General features: G+C 57.0%; 1 protein-coding gene across 6 annotated transcripts in view; it reads right to left on the bottom strand.

The window, feature by feature from the left end:
* Positions 1–38: 38 nt before the first annotated feature.
* ARMC9 (armadillo repeat containing 9) overlaps positions 39–15144 on the bottom strand; it is a 148057-nt gene continuing 132951 nt past the window's right edge. For all 6 annotated transcript variants that reach the window (XM_077869197.1, XM_077869200.1, XM_077869201.1 and 3 more), the window contains 4 exons: positions 14366–14502; positions 9267–9378; positions 1832–2004; positions 39–557 (listed from right to left, as the gene is read on the bottom strand). In XM_077869197.1, coding sequence (XP_077725323.1) covers positions 535–557; positions 1832–2004; positions 9267–9378; positions 14366–14502 — 445 coding nt within the window. In that variant the 3' untranslated portion in view covers positions 39–534. The remainder of the gene's footprint in view (positions 558–1831; positions 2005–9266; positions 9379–14365; positions 14503–15144) is intronic.

Below are 15144 nucleotides of genomic sequence, written 5' to 3'. Positions count from 1 at the left end.
TTTTTTCGCTATGAGGTTTTAAAGAAAACACGTGTGCAGAAGATTAGGAACGGCTTTATGTTCCAAGCTACATACGGGACTATATCGTATTCTTACCAGATTTCAAAAAAGGACAAAAATATCAAATTTGTTGCTCGGGAATATGGCTGGAGAATGAGTCTCCCTTGCTATTTATTCTAAATCCCTTCAGTTTTCTCCTAGCTGGACGGAGACGAGCGCTGGTTTCCAGCGAGGCCAGGGCCCCCGCCCCTTCGCACGGGCTCCCGAGACAGGGCCCCGCTGCCTGGGCTCGCCCCGTCCACCCGGCTGCGGTCCCCTGTGCGAGGGGCAGGGACGGAGGCGCGGGGACAGGGGCCCGCGTCGCGGGGGCCGCGCTGGACCTGCTCCCGGGCCTCGCCTCGGTCCCTGAAGCCACTTGGCGGCTCGCAGACCACGTCTCTCCACATCTGTCACCTGCAGCGGCCGGCGGGCCGAGACGGGGAAGCTGGCGGGTCCTCCGGCAACGGGATGGGGACACTGGCGACGAAGCCACCCTCACTTTCTGTGAGACTGGCTGCCTGGAGAAGAAAAAGCCAGAGCGCGCTGCCAGCCCCGCGGCAGCGCCCGCACAGAGTCCCCTCTGTCCCATACAAGCCCTTCTTTCAATTGGCTCCGTGCGAACAGAACACAGAGGACCTTCCCTCCCGGGTCACCTGCTCCGGGCCGGGGCACGGCTCACGTGGCCATGCTCCTTCCTCACAGGAAGCAGGCCGCTCGGCCTGGGGCCCTCCGTGAGCTTTGCTGGCAACAGCTTTGTTGTTTGTCGAGGCCACAGGACACGAGGCTGCTGCAGGCTGAGCTCTCTCCGCGCGGGCGCGGGGGGCGCGGGGGGCGCGGGGCTGCACCCCTCTCCGCGGCCAGGCCTTCCCGGGGTCAGCCGGGGTTTCCTGTGGGCCCGGCTGAGGAAGCTGCTAGACCTGCGCTGCTGGGGGGACACGGGGCTGGCAGATGGGCCCTGGAGGTGACGGGCCAGCGCGCCTTCCAGCCTCGGCCCATTAACCACATGCCAGCCCCGGGGCCTTGGCTGACCGGAGCGCCCAGGGCCGGCAGGAAGCGAGGGGGCAGGAGTCGCAGAAACGCGTACATCCTGGTAGGGGACGGGTTTTCTGTTGCTTGACATTCTTTTGTCCTGCTTCCCTTTATTTTTCATTTATTTATTTTTAAAGATCTTATTTTTTAAGTAATCTCTGCACCCAACATGGGGCTCCCACCTACAGCCTTGAGATCAAGAGTCACGGGCTCCGCTGACTTTGCCAGCCAGGTGTCCCTCCCTTAGTTTGAGTTAAGCCGCCTTAGAAAGGTCCAGGCTCAGCTGGGGAGGGGAGGGGCGTGGTCAACTGGCCAAGCCTAGCAGGGGATAGAGGGAGGAAGTGGTCTTTACAGTGACCACAATGGCAGGAGGGGGGCACCTTGGGCCCACCCCAGCCTCGGTCCCTCTAGTGGCACCCCCTCCAAGGCACGTGCTTCTGCTTGATTTCCAGGCTGCCTGTGTCGCTGCCTCCCACCAGGAGCCAGGGCCAGGTTTCAGGGCCCACCACACAAGTCCCACAGAAGTGGGGGGATCTTAACTCTGAGCACTGCCTGGCTGGTCTGTCTGCCAGGTTGTGCCTGAGCCCCCGAGGCCCATGGCAGTTGCACAGATAGAAAGATGAGTGAAGAACTGGTCTCTAGGGCAGAAGGGGACACCGGCCGCGGCTCTGGTCCTGCAGGGAGGGGACGCGGCCTTTTCCCTATTTCCCTGCAGCCCGCTGGGCGCAGAGAGCACGATGCTCTTCCCTCTGGGCTGACTTACCCTGTGGGCCCCTCGTGGAGGACATCATGGAGCTGGGGCGGCTGGCCTGCTGGGGGCCGCACGAAGAGAGCTGAGGGGTCAGGGCTGATGCCCTGGCCTTGGGAAGGTTCAGGTCCAGGATCTCCGGGGTGCTGGGGGTCCGGGCCTTGCCGGTGAAGGCTGATGTAAATTCCCTGGAACAAGACATGCAACCTAGGGTCACAGCTACTGCATGGTTAGGAGTCGCAGGAGGAAGGAAAGAATTTCCCTCTGAGCGCAAAGGTGCCTGGCAGGCACTGTCCTTCCTGGGCTCGGGTGGGGCTGGGGTACAGCGGGGTGCCTGGAGGCATGCATCCCTGCCCCCATGGAGCTCACACTCCAGGGGAGGAGGAAGAGAATAAAAAAGAAATAAATGCTAAGGAGGAGCTGAAGCGAAGGGAGACAGGGAGCTTGGGGGGATATCGAAGTGTTAGGATGGCCCAGGGAGGTGTGGCTGGCAGAGGAATGGTCCTCCATTCTGTCCACATCCTACTCCCTGGCACCTTTTATTTTTGTAAAAGATTTTATTTATTTGAGAGAGAGTGAGTGAGCAAGAGATAGAGCGAGTGAGCATGAGTAGGTGGAGGGCAGAGGGAGAAGCAGGCTCTCCACTGAGCAGGGAGCCCGACGCGGGGATTGATCCCGGGACCCTGGGACTCCAGCCCGGTGAGAGCTGTGTGGGACTTCTAACCTACGGGACTGTAAGGTTCTAACACATCTGTGGTGTTCGGGTCACTCCATGTGCGGTAATCTGTTGCAGCAGCGAGAGGACACTAGTTTTAGGTGCGGTGGCCAGGGAAGGCCCAGAGAGTCTTGCAGGCATCACAACCCCATTTCTCAGATGTAGAAACTGAGGCCCCAAGTTTGTGAACTTTGCCACGGTCACACACATGACAAACAGGTTGTGAGGCCAAGATTTGAGCCCAGGGGAATCTTACAGTCAGACATCCTCCAGATGCCATCTGGACCACAGCCCCAGGGAGCAGCCTCACAGAGAGGTGGTGGAGGAGTCCCAGAGCCAGCACCCTCAGCTCGGGGCTGTTGGACAAGATGTCCTGGGAGTGGGGGGCACCTGAGTGGCTCAGTTGAGTGTCTGCCTTCTGCTCAGGGCGTGATCCCGGGGTCCTGGGATGGAGTCCTGCATTGGGCTCCCCGCAGGCAGCCTGCTTCTCCCTCTGCCTATGACTCTGCCTCTCTCTCAGTGTCTCTCATGAATAAATAAATAAACTCTTAAAAAAAAAAATCCTGGGAGGGGGCCCCTGGCTCTGTGACCTCCCAGCCACCCTGCTGGGTTTGGGGATCCCCCCGTAAACCACCCAGCCATTTGCTGTCTGGCTATCATAGAGCTGTGTACATGTACACACCTTGCTCCTACCTTGACTTCTGGGGTCCTTGCTACCTGTGTACCCATTTTCCTGACCATAACTCTAAAGATCAGAGTCCCAGGCTGTCATCATCACTGAATGAGCTAACGTACAGATCAGCTCAGCTACCAGCCTGGCACATGCTCTGTACGTGGCAGGTCTGTCTTCCCTTCCCTGAGTGGGTGTCTTGGCCTGTGGGCTTCACATGGTCGGTGCACAGCAAACACTGTGTGAGCCTGGAGAGTGAGGCTCCTCTCGATAACCAATGGGGAGAGTGTGCATGTACGTGTGCACACAGGGGTGGGAGCATAGGCAGGTAGGGGTGGGGGAGGCCAGGGGGGTATGCTTCCTGGAAGGGCCCAGGCCCTCCGTCCTGCTCTGCTGCTCTCTAGCTGGTGACTGAACGTAAGCAAGTTTGCTGACAGTGGAGGAACCTCAGTTTCCCCACCTGTAAAATATCTACAGGTCAGCTGTGATGATTCTGCAAGGGAGGCTGTGCCCTGAGGCCAACTGTGGGCCCCATAAATGGGGGTTCTGGTTCTGGGGAGTGGGACTTGGGAGGAAACTAGAATTTATTTGATTCACTTCTATATTCCCTTAGGCCCCTCTTTCTTTTTCTTTCTTTTTTACAGTGAGAATACTTTAATCTTTAGAAAAATAAAAAACACCGGAAAAATTTTCAAATTCAAATTTAGGAGAAGACTGGCATAAAAACTACCCATACTTTAGGCAAGAAATCTTTGATGGATTGATTGATTATTGTTATAGCGTTGATTATTTTTATATTGTGGTAAAATAGATATAAAAATGGCCATCTGTGGTCATATATATATATATATATATATATGTATATACACACACACACAATGGAATACCACTTAGCATCAAAAAATGAAGTCTTGCCATTTGCAACGATGTGGATGGAACTAGAGGGTATTATGCTAAGTGAAATAAGTTAGAGGAAGACAATTATCATATGATCTCACTCATATGTGGAATTTATGAGACAAAACAGAGGAACCTAGGGGAAGGGAGGGAGAAATAAAACAAGAGAAAATCAGAGATGGACAAACCACAAGAGACTCTTAACCATAGAAAATGAACTGAGGGTCACTGGAGGGGAGGTGGGTGGGGGGATGGGATTACTGGGGGATGGACTTAAAGGAGGGCACACGATGCCATGAGCACTGGGTGTTATATAAGACTGATGAACCACTGACCTCTACCTCTGAAACTAATAATACATTGTATGTTAATTAATTGAATTTAAATTTTAAAAAGTAATTCTAAGAGAAAAAAAATTATCATCTCGACCATTTAAAATGTAGCCATGCTACATTTTAAGAAGGCACAACCAAGAGAAACTAGTGCAAACTACTCGGAGAACACTGGCAGCTCTTCCTGGGTTACCCGGGGATGTCCATCACGCGGTCGCAGGACAGGGAGGCCAGGATGGCAGGCCAGCTTTGCTGCAGGGGACCTTAAAGCCAAGGCAGCAAGATGAGGTTTTGGGGATGGGGGACGCTGAGGTGAGTTGGTGAGAAGTGAAGGGAGAAAAGGTCTGGGTCCCAGGGCCAGGAATCTGTAATCTCCCAACCCCAGTGCAACCAGAAAAGGGCCCCGTCCTTTGGGAGAGCAATTTGTTAATGGGTATGAAAACTCTTAGGTGTGCGTTCATTTTATGTATCAACTTTGCTGGATGCCTAAATATTTGGTCAAACATTATTCTGGATATTTCTGTGGTGGTTTTTTTTGGATGAGATTAACACTTAAATAGGTGGATTTTGAGCAAAGTAGATTGCCCTCTATAGCCTGGGTGGGCCTCGTCCAGTCAGTTGAAGGCACAAGCAGACAAAGACTGATCTCTGAGCAGGAAGGAACTGTGCCAGCAGACGGCCTTTGGACTCCAACCGCAACTCTCCCCTGGGTCTCTGGCCTGCTGGGCTACCCTGTAGGGGTACCCTCGCCCAGCCTCTGCAATCACGTGAGCCAAATCCTTAAAATAACCCCTCCTGCCCATCCCCACCTCCCCTCCCCCGTTGGTTCTCTTTCTCTGGAGAACCCTAACAGGCCTTACACTAGCCTCCTCTTTGCCCCAGGGCACGAGGGCAAAGGGCACTTGTTTGCCCACAGTAGTGTGGTTGCTGGTGAGAAGAGCATCCTCAGACAAGGGGGCCCCTCCGGCCCCTCCTCCGGCACTGGAGAAGGCCGCCCTTGGCAGGGCACCAAAGAGCCATCGCTTGGCTTGGCCGGGCCCCAACCACACTGGGCGCTGCTGCGGGAGGTGGTGGTGTTGACTGAGGATGCTGGCCGCTGTCACTGAGCTCTGCGGGGGGGATGGCTTCAAGGCCCTGTGGGGGAGGGACACCGTGGGAGGCAGAGGTGGAGGCTCAGCGCGGCCTCCAGGACCCTCGAGTGGGGAGCCCAGCAGTCTGAGCAGCGGGGACCCGGGGCCAAGAAATGGTGATGAGGCCAGATTAGGGCAGGGCAGGAGAAGCGCGTGGGCAGGAGAGTCAGGACGCAGCGACCTGTGACTGCGGGAGCGTAAACCGCCACGGGCAGCGTGGTGCCGAGCCCCGGGCAAACTTCACTCTACGTGGAGAGTGGGGGGTGGCCCGCGAGATGGACAATTATCCATTCCCGGGGCCTGCCCACGGAGGTGTCCGGGCTCGTCAATGGGAGCTTTGTGCGGGAGGGAAGAGCCAGCAAAGGCTCCCGGCGATATTTAATCTTTGCTCGTGTTTGGAAAGCTGCTGAGTCATAATCTCACAGCGGCGCCTTCCCGGGGCCGGAGGACCCCGCGTCGCTGTGGGCACGAAGGTCCGATCCCCCTCAGCGGTCTCCGCTCCTCAGGGCCCGCCACGGGCTCTCGGGCACCGCCACGGAGGTTGCACCTGCGCCCTAACAGCGCAGAGGGGGCGAGGCGTGGGGTGACCGGGGAGAGCACACACGGGACGCAGGCAAATGCACAGACTGTCAACTGTGCACGCGAGTGTGTGTGTGTGTGCGTGTGCTCAGGGACACGCAGGGCTCCTGGCCTCATTCCCCTGATGTCCTTGTTCTTAGTGTCTAGTTACTTTGAGCTGGAGGCACCTATGTGTCATCAGGCGCTGCCGCGTGTCCCTTGGGGACAGATGTGAGGGGGATAAAGCGCCCGTGGAGACGGATGTAAACGCTCTCTCTTCTTCACTTTCTAAAAGCCATGAGACTTGCCAAAGAGTCATACCCTGTCTGCGGCGGGACGGGCGCCCCGACACTGCTTCCGATCTGATCTGGCCTGGAGCCCACTCCCTGGGGTCCTCGGCCTGGGGGGCACCGTCCAGCAGATGCGCCGGGTTAACTGTGTGCTCCCCCCGCCCCCCCTCTACCCCCGGCTCCCGAAGCCAAGGACTCTAAGGAGCAGAGAGAAAAGAGAACAGGAACACTTGGGGGTGCGGGGGGGACTTCGGGGTCTGAAGCTTTTTCTCGTGGCTTCCAGGGAGGCAGCTGCACGGCCAGGCGGCGGCTGGAAGCGGGTGCAGCCGCGCTGGGGCCTCGCTATCTTTGAGGCCCCTCCTAGCTGGGGTCAAGCCATGAGAGTATCGCTGGGTCTACCGTTTCCCCAGACCCGCCGCTCCAGAGCCTTCCATGGGAAGCCAGCAGTCAGGCGGCGCCCGCCCGGCAGTCTTCTGGGGCAGGGGGCTGTCCTCTAGGGACGGAGACAGAGGGAGAGGGAGAGAGAGGAGCTGGGGCGAGCCGAGGGACGAATGTTCCCCAGGCCTGAGTCATCGCGGAGCTGCTGTCTCTCCCCTTCTCCCGGCTCATCCACCAGCGACTTTGAGAGCCTGCGTGGGGCCAGGGAGGGACACGGACACCGTCGGCCGAGCCGCCGGCCCTGGTCCCTCAGGACAGTGGGAGCCGGGCCCAGGCCCAGGCCCAGGGACCCCGGCGCTCTGCGCCTCCGTGCCACGGGCCCTTGGGGTCGGGGGCGGGGGAAGGGGTGCTTGGCTGAGATGTGGGGCAGCCGTGAAGAGCAGGCCGGGGGCAGGGGGACAGTGTCACTGGCAGCTGTCACACAGCCGGTGGGGGAGCCAAGAGCCGGGGGTGGGGGGACCAACTGTCTACTTCTCCCTCTTTTCTTCCTCCTCTTCCTCAAACAGAACCCCCCCAGCCCTCGCCCCTACTTCTCCCAGACTTAAGAGATGAATGCACATGACTGACATTAAGGCGACAGTCCCCTGAACTTAATTAACCCCAAAGGGGCATTTGTGCCCTACAGGAGCTTGGGGGGATCCCTGGCTCACCCCACTTGGCGTAACCGGGGGGATGTTCCTAAGGAGAGCCAGTGGGGTCCCCTGCCTACTATGAACACACTTATCCTGGCGAGAGACAATTGTTCCTGCTGGCAAGCCTCAGAAATGAATTCCGCCTTCCTGGGAAGGAAGAAGGAACGGTCCCAACCCTGGAGGGCCGGTGTGGCCTGGCTGAGACGTGCACTGTGCCTGGGCCCGGCCCGGGGAGCAGCACCCCCGGATCCCGGGGCCCAGCCCTTTCATGTCGCATCCTCGCTTTAGGAGGGTGCCGAGAGCGGGGGATCCCCTGGCCCCAGGACCAGCCTGTGGGCCTCGGGCACTTCTGACACAGGCCACATCTTCAGCCAGGAGGGGGAGGTGGGCCCCTGGGTCCCCAGCGGGTCAGGGGCTGGGCCGGAGGAGACCAGAAGCTTGGCCTCCCTACCCCAGTCCAGGCCCAAGTCCTCGGCTCGACCGCACACAGTGCCGCTGCCCCTGGGAGCCCCAACTGTCTTTTTACCCCGTGCCCGCCACAATCTCTGCCTAGTGGCGCAGGTGAGAAAGGTGGCGGGGTGCTGCCCAGTGGGGGTGGGGGGCTGCAGCACCCTCTCAGCCTTGCTGCACGCGCTATGGGAGCCGACTCTGCTAGGCCTTCGGCCCGTGGGGCTCAGCAGGAACTCCCGTTTCTGTGGCTTCCACCCGTGGGACGGCAGCCCGGCCTGAGCCAGGGGAGGGAGGGCCATGGGCTGGATCCTCTGCTCCCTCTGCACCGTGAGGGGTAACGTCTGTAGGGAGGCGGAGGCTTCAGGTCTCAGGGGTCTGAATGTAGCCCCCCTCCCGCCCCAGCTCTGCAAGACCCTGCTGCTCAAAGAGCTCCTGAGGGGGCTAAGGTCAGCCATCCCCACGGCTGGGGTCCCGGCCTGCTCACCGCAGACACGTTGGTGGCAATACTTCCTAAGTCTATAGAAAATTCTATACACAGGTGGAGACACAGGGGGCCTGCGCAGTCACCATAGCAAAATCCCTCCAGTTCAGGGACTCCAAGGGTGTGGTCACGTTAAACACGGCTCTAGGCCAGTGTGGGAGCCCAGGAGGCTGGCTTCTCCGTCTTGAAGTGACTCAGGCTGCAGGGCCCTGCGTGGCCAGGAGGAGCGGTGGTGGTGGCAGCCGGGGTGCCCCGCCGTCGGGTCGGGGCTGAGACCAGGGCTAGGCTCCTCTCCCGGAGCAGACTTCCTCGGATCTGAAAGAAGGGGCCTAGACACCCAGACTTTCTAGACTCTAAAGGACCCCGAGTGACCTATGGGAGGCCCGTCTGTACGCATTTGGTGCAGAGGAAGAGAAAGGACCTTTCTTTCCGTGCAGGATCCAGTTTCTATTTCAGGAAGGTGACATCTGAGCCAAGCCGTTCCACTCATCTCGTTCTCCATCCTTCTGCCCTCCATCCCACCTTGTCCAAAAGCAAACAGCTAAGACAGGAGACAGGAGCAGCTAAGACTGCTCACAGGTCACTCCAAACCACCCCGGCTCACAAACGTGCTCAACTCACAGTTCTCGAAACGAGTCCCCTGGGTACGTTTAGAAGTTTCTTCTCCTTCCGGTCTGACAACCGAGGGTTCCCAGGTAGCAGGTCCCTCCCCTTGGGCTCTGAGGTTAACAGGTGTCATGGCCACATTCCCCCGGGGATCTCGTGGGCTGCTTCAGGCCCAGGTGACACGCTCCTCTGCTATCACAGTCAGAGGCTGGACCGAGAGGAGCCCTCCCAGGACACCTCCCCATCCCTACCTGCTGGGCTCTCCACTGCCTGGGGCCTGGCTGGGGACCCCCGCGGAGGGCAGGCGAGCTTCTCCCTGATGTCCTGCTGGCCACCATTCTCCTGGCTTGATGTCCGCGGTGGCTGGGGAGGAGAGACATTTCAGTTACCTCTGGCTCTGGAACCTCTCTGAGGATGCTCCTTACTGGGCTGGGCCAGAAAGCCAAGGAGAGCACAAGCCCAGGGTCACCCCCAACAGCCCCCTGGAGCCTTTGGATGAGGACCTGTTTACGTAAGCAGCCCGAGAACGTTCCAGGCGGCTGCTTGGTGTACTTAGAACCCGCGGCTGCAGCGTGAGCACTCTGGCCAGAACACACACAGCACAGAGAAGCACAGACCTTCAGCCCTGTTGCTTCTGGCCTCCCCCTGCCTCTCAAGGAAAAGCCAGCAAATGTGGAATTGTCTCTCTGGGCCACTGCCTGGCACCACTGATCAGGAGCACGAGGCACACTGAAAAACTACTAGTTGTTCATCTGAAATTCAAATTCAGCTGGGTGTCCTGTATTATTTAAAGAAAAAAAAATTTAAAGTTCTATTTATTTAAGTCATTTCTATGTCCAACGTGGGGCTCGAACTCACAACCCTGAGATCAAGACTGAGCTGAGACCAAGAGTCGGATGCTTAACCGACTGAGCCACCCAGGTGCCCCTGAGTGTCCCGTATTTTTACTTGTCAAATCCAGCAACCCCAGAGGTGGGGCTCTCTCCCCACTGAGCTGCCCCAGACCCTTCAGACCTGAATCTGTCAATCCACCCATGGGGGTAGTGCTGCCCCAGCTCCCAACCAGCAGTACTCGTGCTGACATCATGGTCAAGGCCCAGGACACCTGCATCATCCCGGGGACCTTCAAAGAGAAGTGACAGTCCCAATGACATTGCCAGCGAGCTCTCCTGACAGCCTATTCTGTGCTTCAAATGACATGACCCCCTCCTTCTCTGACCCCACTTCTCTTCCTGTTCTACAGCCAAGAGGTCCATGCCACCGTCAGAGCAATCCTGTGACAGAGTCAGGATCTGCTGCTGCCTTAAGCCAAGCTCCTTCCAGCTCTTTTTTTCTTTAAGATTTTATTTATTTATTCCTGAGAGACACACAGAGAGAGGCAGAGACACAGGCAGAGGGAGAAGCAGGCTCCATGCAGGGAGCCTGACGTGGGACTTGATCCCGGGACCCCAGGATCACACCCTGGGCCAAAGGCAGATGCCCAACCACCCAGCCACCCAGGCGCCCCTCCTTCCAGCAACTTTTAAAAACCTCCCTGGTGCCTTTGCAACGTGCCCTCTGCTTTATCTTAAATATAAACGTTCTTTGCCCATGTCTTCAAACCCACAGCGAGGGCTGCAGCTTTGACTTCCTCTGACTTCTTTTGACCCAAACAGGGAATCTGTTTCTGGCATGGAACCCAATGGACGCCTTTATTTATGGTCCACACCAGATGCTCTCCATGTGGTGCTGGGACTAGACCTGGAAATTCAGTCTCCTCTGACCTGTTCTCTGGTGGACGACTGGCCTGCTTGTCTGTGCTCTCCGCTCAACGGGCTTCTCGTAAGGCCCAGGAGATAGAATGTAGGTGCATGACACAAATAACAGTTGTGTGCTGGGCTACACACAGAGAAAGCCCCATTCCAGTGAATGGTGCCCAGGGGAAGGCAATCCTTCCAGATCAGAAGCTTCCTCAGGGGTGGGGAGGTGGGGGGGGGGGTGGAGGGACAGGTCGAGGGTGGTGGGAAAGCCCCCTGGCCGGAGGGGAGGAACTCTGCTGTGCTCTCCTGAGACCCTCTGAGGCTTTCTGGTCCTGTCACCAAGTAGCAGCCCCCTCCCCATGCCCCTTCCCATTTCCTCCGCTGAACGTCACAGTGCAGGTTTTCTGAGCTCCCACCACAGAAAGACAGGCCCACTGAAAGCTGAGAACAGTGCACACTCCAGGTGCTCCCTGAGCCCAAGGACTGTTTCCTCGCTTGTGGATCCATTTCTTTTTTTTAAAAGATTTTATTTATTTACTCATGAGAGACACGGAGAGAGAGGCAGAGACACAGGCAGAGGGAGAAGCAGGCTCCATGCAGGGAGCCCGATGCAGGATTCGATCCCGGGACCCCAGGGTCATGATCTGAGTCGAAAGCAGACGCCTAACCTCTGAGCCACCCAGGTGCCCCTGTGATCCATTTCTGACAGGACCAGGCATTTGCGCTCCAGGCCACTGACAAAGTACATGACTTTGATGTCCGAGATAGCCCTGGTTTGATGGGGGAATGGGAATATCTTTCCTTAGGCCCATGTCTTACAAAATTCTAAGGCACATTCTTGGCTTTTTCCTTTGGGAACTATTTCCTTTTGGCTCTGTGGGGCCCAGGCCCTCTGCTTAAGAAGAATGTACCATCTGGGCCCGCGGTCAACTGATCAAGCAGTTGGAGGATCCCAGCTTCCTCAGATTTCACCTTTGCTCTTGACCGAATGCGGAGGTGTGAAGAGCTTTCTAAGCAAAGACGCTGGGGCTGCAGTGGTGGGTTCTCACTGGGTCTGTAGTGGGCATGAGTTCCCGGCATGAGTGAGGCCAGGAGGCCAGACTCAGCCGAAAATCACACATGAGGGGCCTCAGAGGAGTAGCTTCGTGAGGCCGGCCTGGGATGGGGGCCAGGTGGGCGGGAGCACAGAGGCAGGAGAGGGGGCTGCAGAAGGACTGTACGGACAGAGGGGTCCAGAGGAAGTCAGGTCAGGCTTCTGGAAGGGAAGGAATAACACAGAAGACCATGAGGCCAGGTGCCTGGGTGGTTCAGTTGGTTAAGTATCTGCCTTCGACTCAGGTCAGGATCCCAGGAGCCCCACATTGGGCTCCCTGCTCAGCGGGGAGCTTGCTTCTCCCTCTTCCTCTGCTGCTCCCCCCTTCTTGTGTGCGCTGTCAAGTAAATAAATAAAATCTTAAAAAAAAAAAAAAAAGACAAGGAGACAGACTACCTGGCTCACCATTGTCCTCTTCCTCTCGGGCCCTCTTATACCTGCCAAGCCCAGATGCAGCCTCAGAACTAGTCTCAACACTGGTTATGTGCATTCTGAGCACATAATAAGCCCAAGCCTACTTGCTATCCATCCTCACGCAGAGGCTGGGTCAGAAGAGGGATTGATGGCGGCGATGAGACCAGCTGGGGGAGCTGACACTGGTCCAGGGACATGGGTCCTGGGGTGGCTGCAGCTGGGCAAGCCTAAAAGAGGGTAGAAGGAAGAAAAGAATCTGTACCAGGAATGTTCCCTACAGTCTCCCTGAGTGACAGAGGGGGAGCCACTAACCCAGAGGGCTGGCTTCTCCAATAGGAGGCCCTTAGTCAAGGATTTTAAGGGAGAAGTAGGAGTGCTGCCCTGAGGCTGAGAGCAGGCTGGGCAGGGCAGGGCAGGGGAGAGTCGTTCCTATGGCTGGTTTCTGGCCTGTGGAGTGAGAGCAGTTAGTTCTGGAGCCCAATGAGGCAGATGGGGCCCAGGTGGGGGTCCTGGGCTCCAGGCAGGCCTGGAGAGCCTCCAGGCAGGGGAGAGTCGTTCCTATGGCTGGTTTCTGGCCTGTGGAGAGCAGTTAGTTCTGGAGCCCAATGAGGCAGATGGGCCAGGTGGGGGTCCAGGCAGGCCTAAGCTGAGAGGTATAGGTCAGAGGAGGGGACATGTGGAACATGGTCTCAGTGTTGAGGGCTAAGGGGGTACACCTGGCAGTATGGCCCAGGCCAAGTAGCTGCCCTGGCTCCAGGGACTGCATTTAGGGACTCCTACTGCTCACCCACCCTGGGTCCCCTGGTGGCTGCCCGCTGTTGTCATGCAAGGAGCCAGCATTTGCCAGGGCCTCACTTTGTTCTCAAAAATCACAGGGACATCAACATCTCTAGGAATATCAGCTGCACGCAGCTACTCCATCAACAGCAGCCTCAAATGCCTCCATCCTAGAGGTGACACATGCTAAATCTTTCCAAACTAGAGGAGGACCGTACTGATAACCAGCACAAGACAGAGGGCCACCCTGGTGGGCACTTTGGCCAAGCAAGGTTGTTCCTGATAAATAAATTATCCTAAATGCCACGTTTTGGAAGTCCAGGTCTCTAGAGCTTGAAATAATTTTTAACTCAATGGCATTAGGTCAGATTGGCAAAACTGGTCAGACCACCTACAACCTCCACCCTGGCAGCAAAAATCTCTGGACAAATGCTGGAGCTAATCACCTTTTAGTGAAGGCATATTCATGTTTACAGCTCCAATAACACATGTAAAATAACACACGATCCCAGCTGGCAGGACCCCTAAAGCTGTGCATCACCAGGAGACCCTCCCCCAGACTCTCAAACAACCTGGCTTTCCTCTGGCTCCGTGACCAGCCTACTGCTTTGAAACCGGGGCTTGGAAACATTGGAATCCAATTGTGAACAGATTATAAAAGTTCTCAGATGTTTCTCATACTGGAATCTGACCTGCTCCTCTGTTGTTTTTCTTCTCTGAATGGATATTACAGTCTTATCTGGCTTGCTCATATCCTTTTAATTTCCTCTTGCAAATTAAAAAAAAGAAAACAACTTTGGACATTTCTGATTCAAAGCATATATATTTTTTTTCTGGCATCTAAAAAATCCTTTTCTCCCCCGTCCGTCTCCGGTGAACCCGACTAGATGTTTCCGAATGCCTTGGCTCTGGTGGCCCTTTCTGCTTCTATCGGCACATTTCTGGCTCAGACCAGCCTTCGAACAGGTGGTCGACCGCCTCGGCACCAGAGTTTGGGGCGCCAAAGTCTTAGTCATAAATCTACATCCTTCTGAGACGACTACTTTGAAATTGCCCAATAAACGCAGATTTCTGCCAGCAGAAATCTTGCCCGACTGGCTTGTGGACATGAGCGGTGCACGCGGTGCTCCGGGAGGAGCCTTAGAGGAGAAGCCTGCGCTCAGGTGCGGCCCTGTGGCTGCAGGCCTGTGCGCCTCCGTGACGCAGGGCCGTGGTGGGGCTCAGGGGTGAGGCCGAGGCCTTTCTGGGGCTCTCATGCTGCGGCTTCCTTAGATTCTAGGCATCGCCAGCCCCAGAGCCTCCGGCCCCCTGCGGCCAGCCTTCTTACCTGAACAGGAGGCGCAAGGCTCTGAGGCGCTGGGCTCCCCGCCCTTGTACCCGGGAGGGTGGGTGCTCATCAGCGACGGGACGCTGCCCTTCCTGGCATGTTGGGCCATCTGGGGAGAGATGGGGTGGTCTTCCAGGCTGGAGGAAAAAACCCAAAACAGCAATCAATGCAGATGGCCAGGAGGTATTTGCTGACTACCACGTAGCATCACAAATATGGGAAGTGGAAGTACCTGAAATTCTTTTGTTAAGCTGGTATTTGCAGATATTAAACCTTTTTAAGGGTGTTGGCAGAAACTAGAACGTACTCTGTTAGCTGCTACAGATTCACAGTGATACATGGCTTCGCAGCCTTCTAACACACGGTGATGTCTTCTGGGCCTTGGGGGACAGGGAAGCATGACATTTCATCCAAACGTTAAATTTAAGGGACCCATCTCCTGGCCTTCCCCTCAGAGGGTGAAGCAGATTAACGAAGGGGTGAATGCAGTCGTGCCATCAGGGCGGTGGCAAGAGCCGGGCAGGTGCGGGCCGAGGAGGGGCTGGTGGGCCCCAATGGCCCAGCAGACTCGCACTGGGCACCCCAAGGTGTCAGAGGCCCGGGCAGGCGCCGGACACAGGGGCTCCGGGCAGCAAGGCACCGGGAGGAGGCCGGATGGAGGCGGCTCAGGCCGGACGACAGGCCCCGAGGAAGGGTCTCCAGGCGGCCCGGCAACACAGCACTTGCTTCCCTTCGCCAAGGAGACCCGCCGCCTGCCCAGCAAGGGCTTGGTGGGACAC

The sequence above is a fragment of the Canis aureus genome, chromosome 24, assembly GCF_053574225.1.
Source record: "Canis aureus isolate CA01 chromosome 24, VMU_Caureus_v.1.0, whole genome shotgun sequence".
NCBI classification, from domain to species: Eukaryota; Metazoa; Chordata; class Mammalia; order Carnivora; family Canidae; genus Canis; species Canis aureus.
The sequence above is the reverse complement of the archived record's forward strand: the minus strand, read 5'-3'. Positions and strand labels throughout refer to the sequence as shown.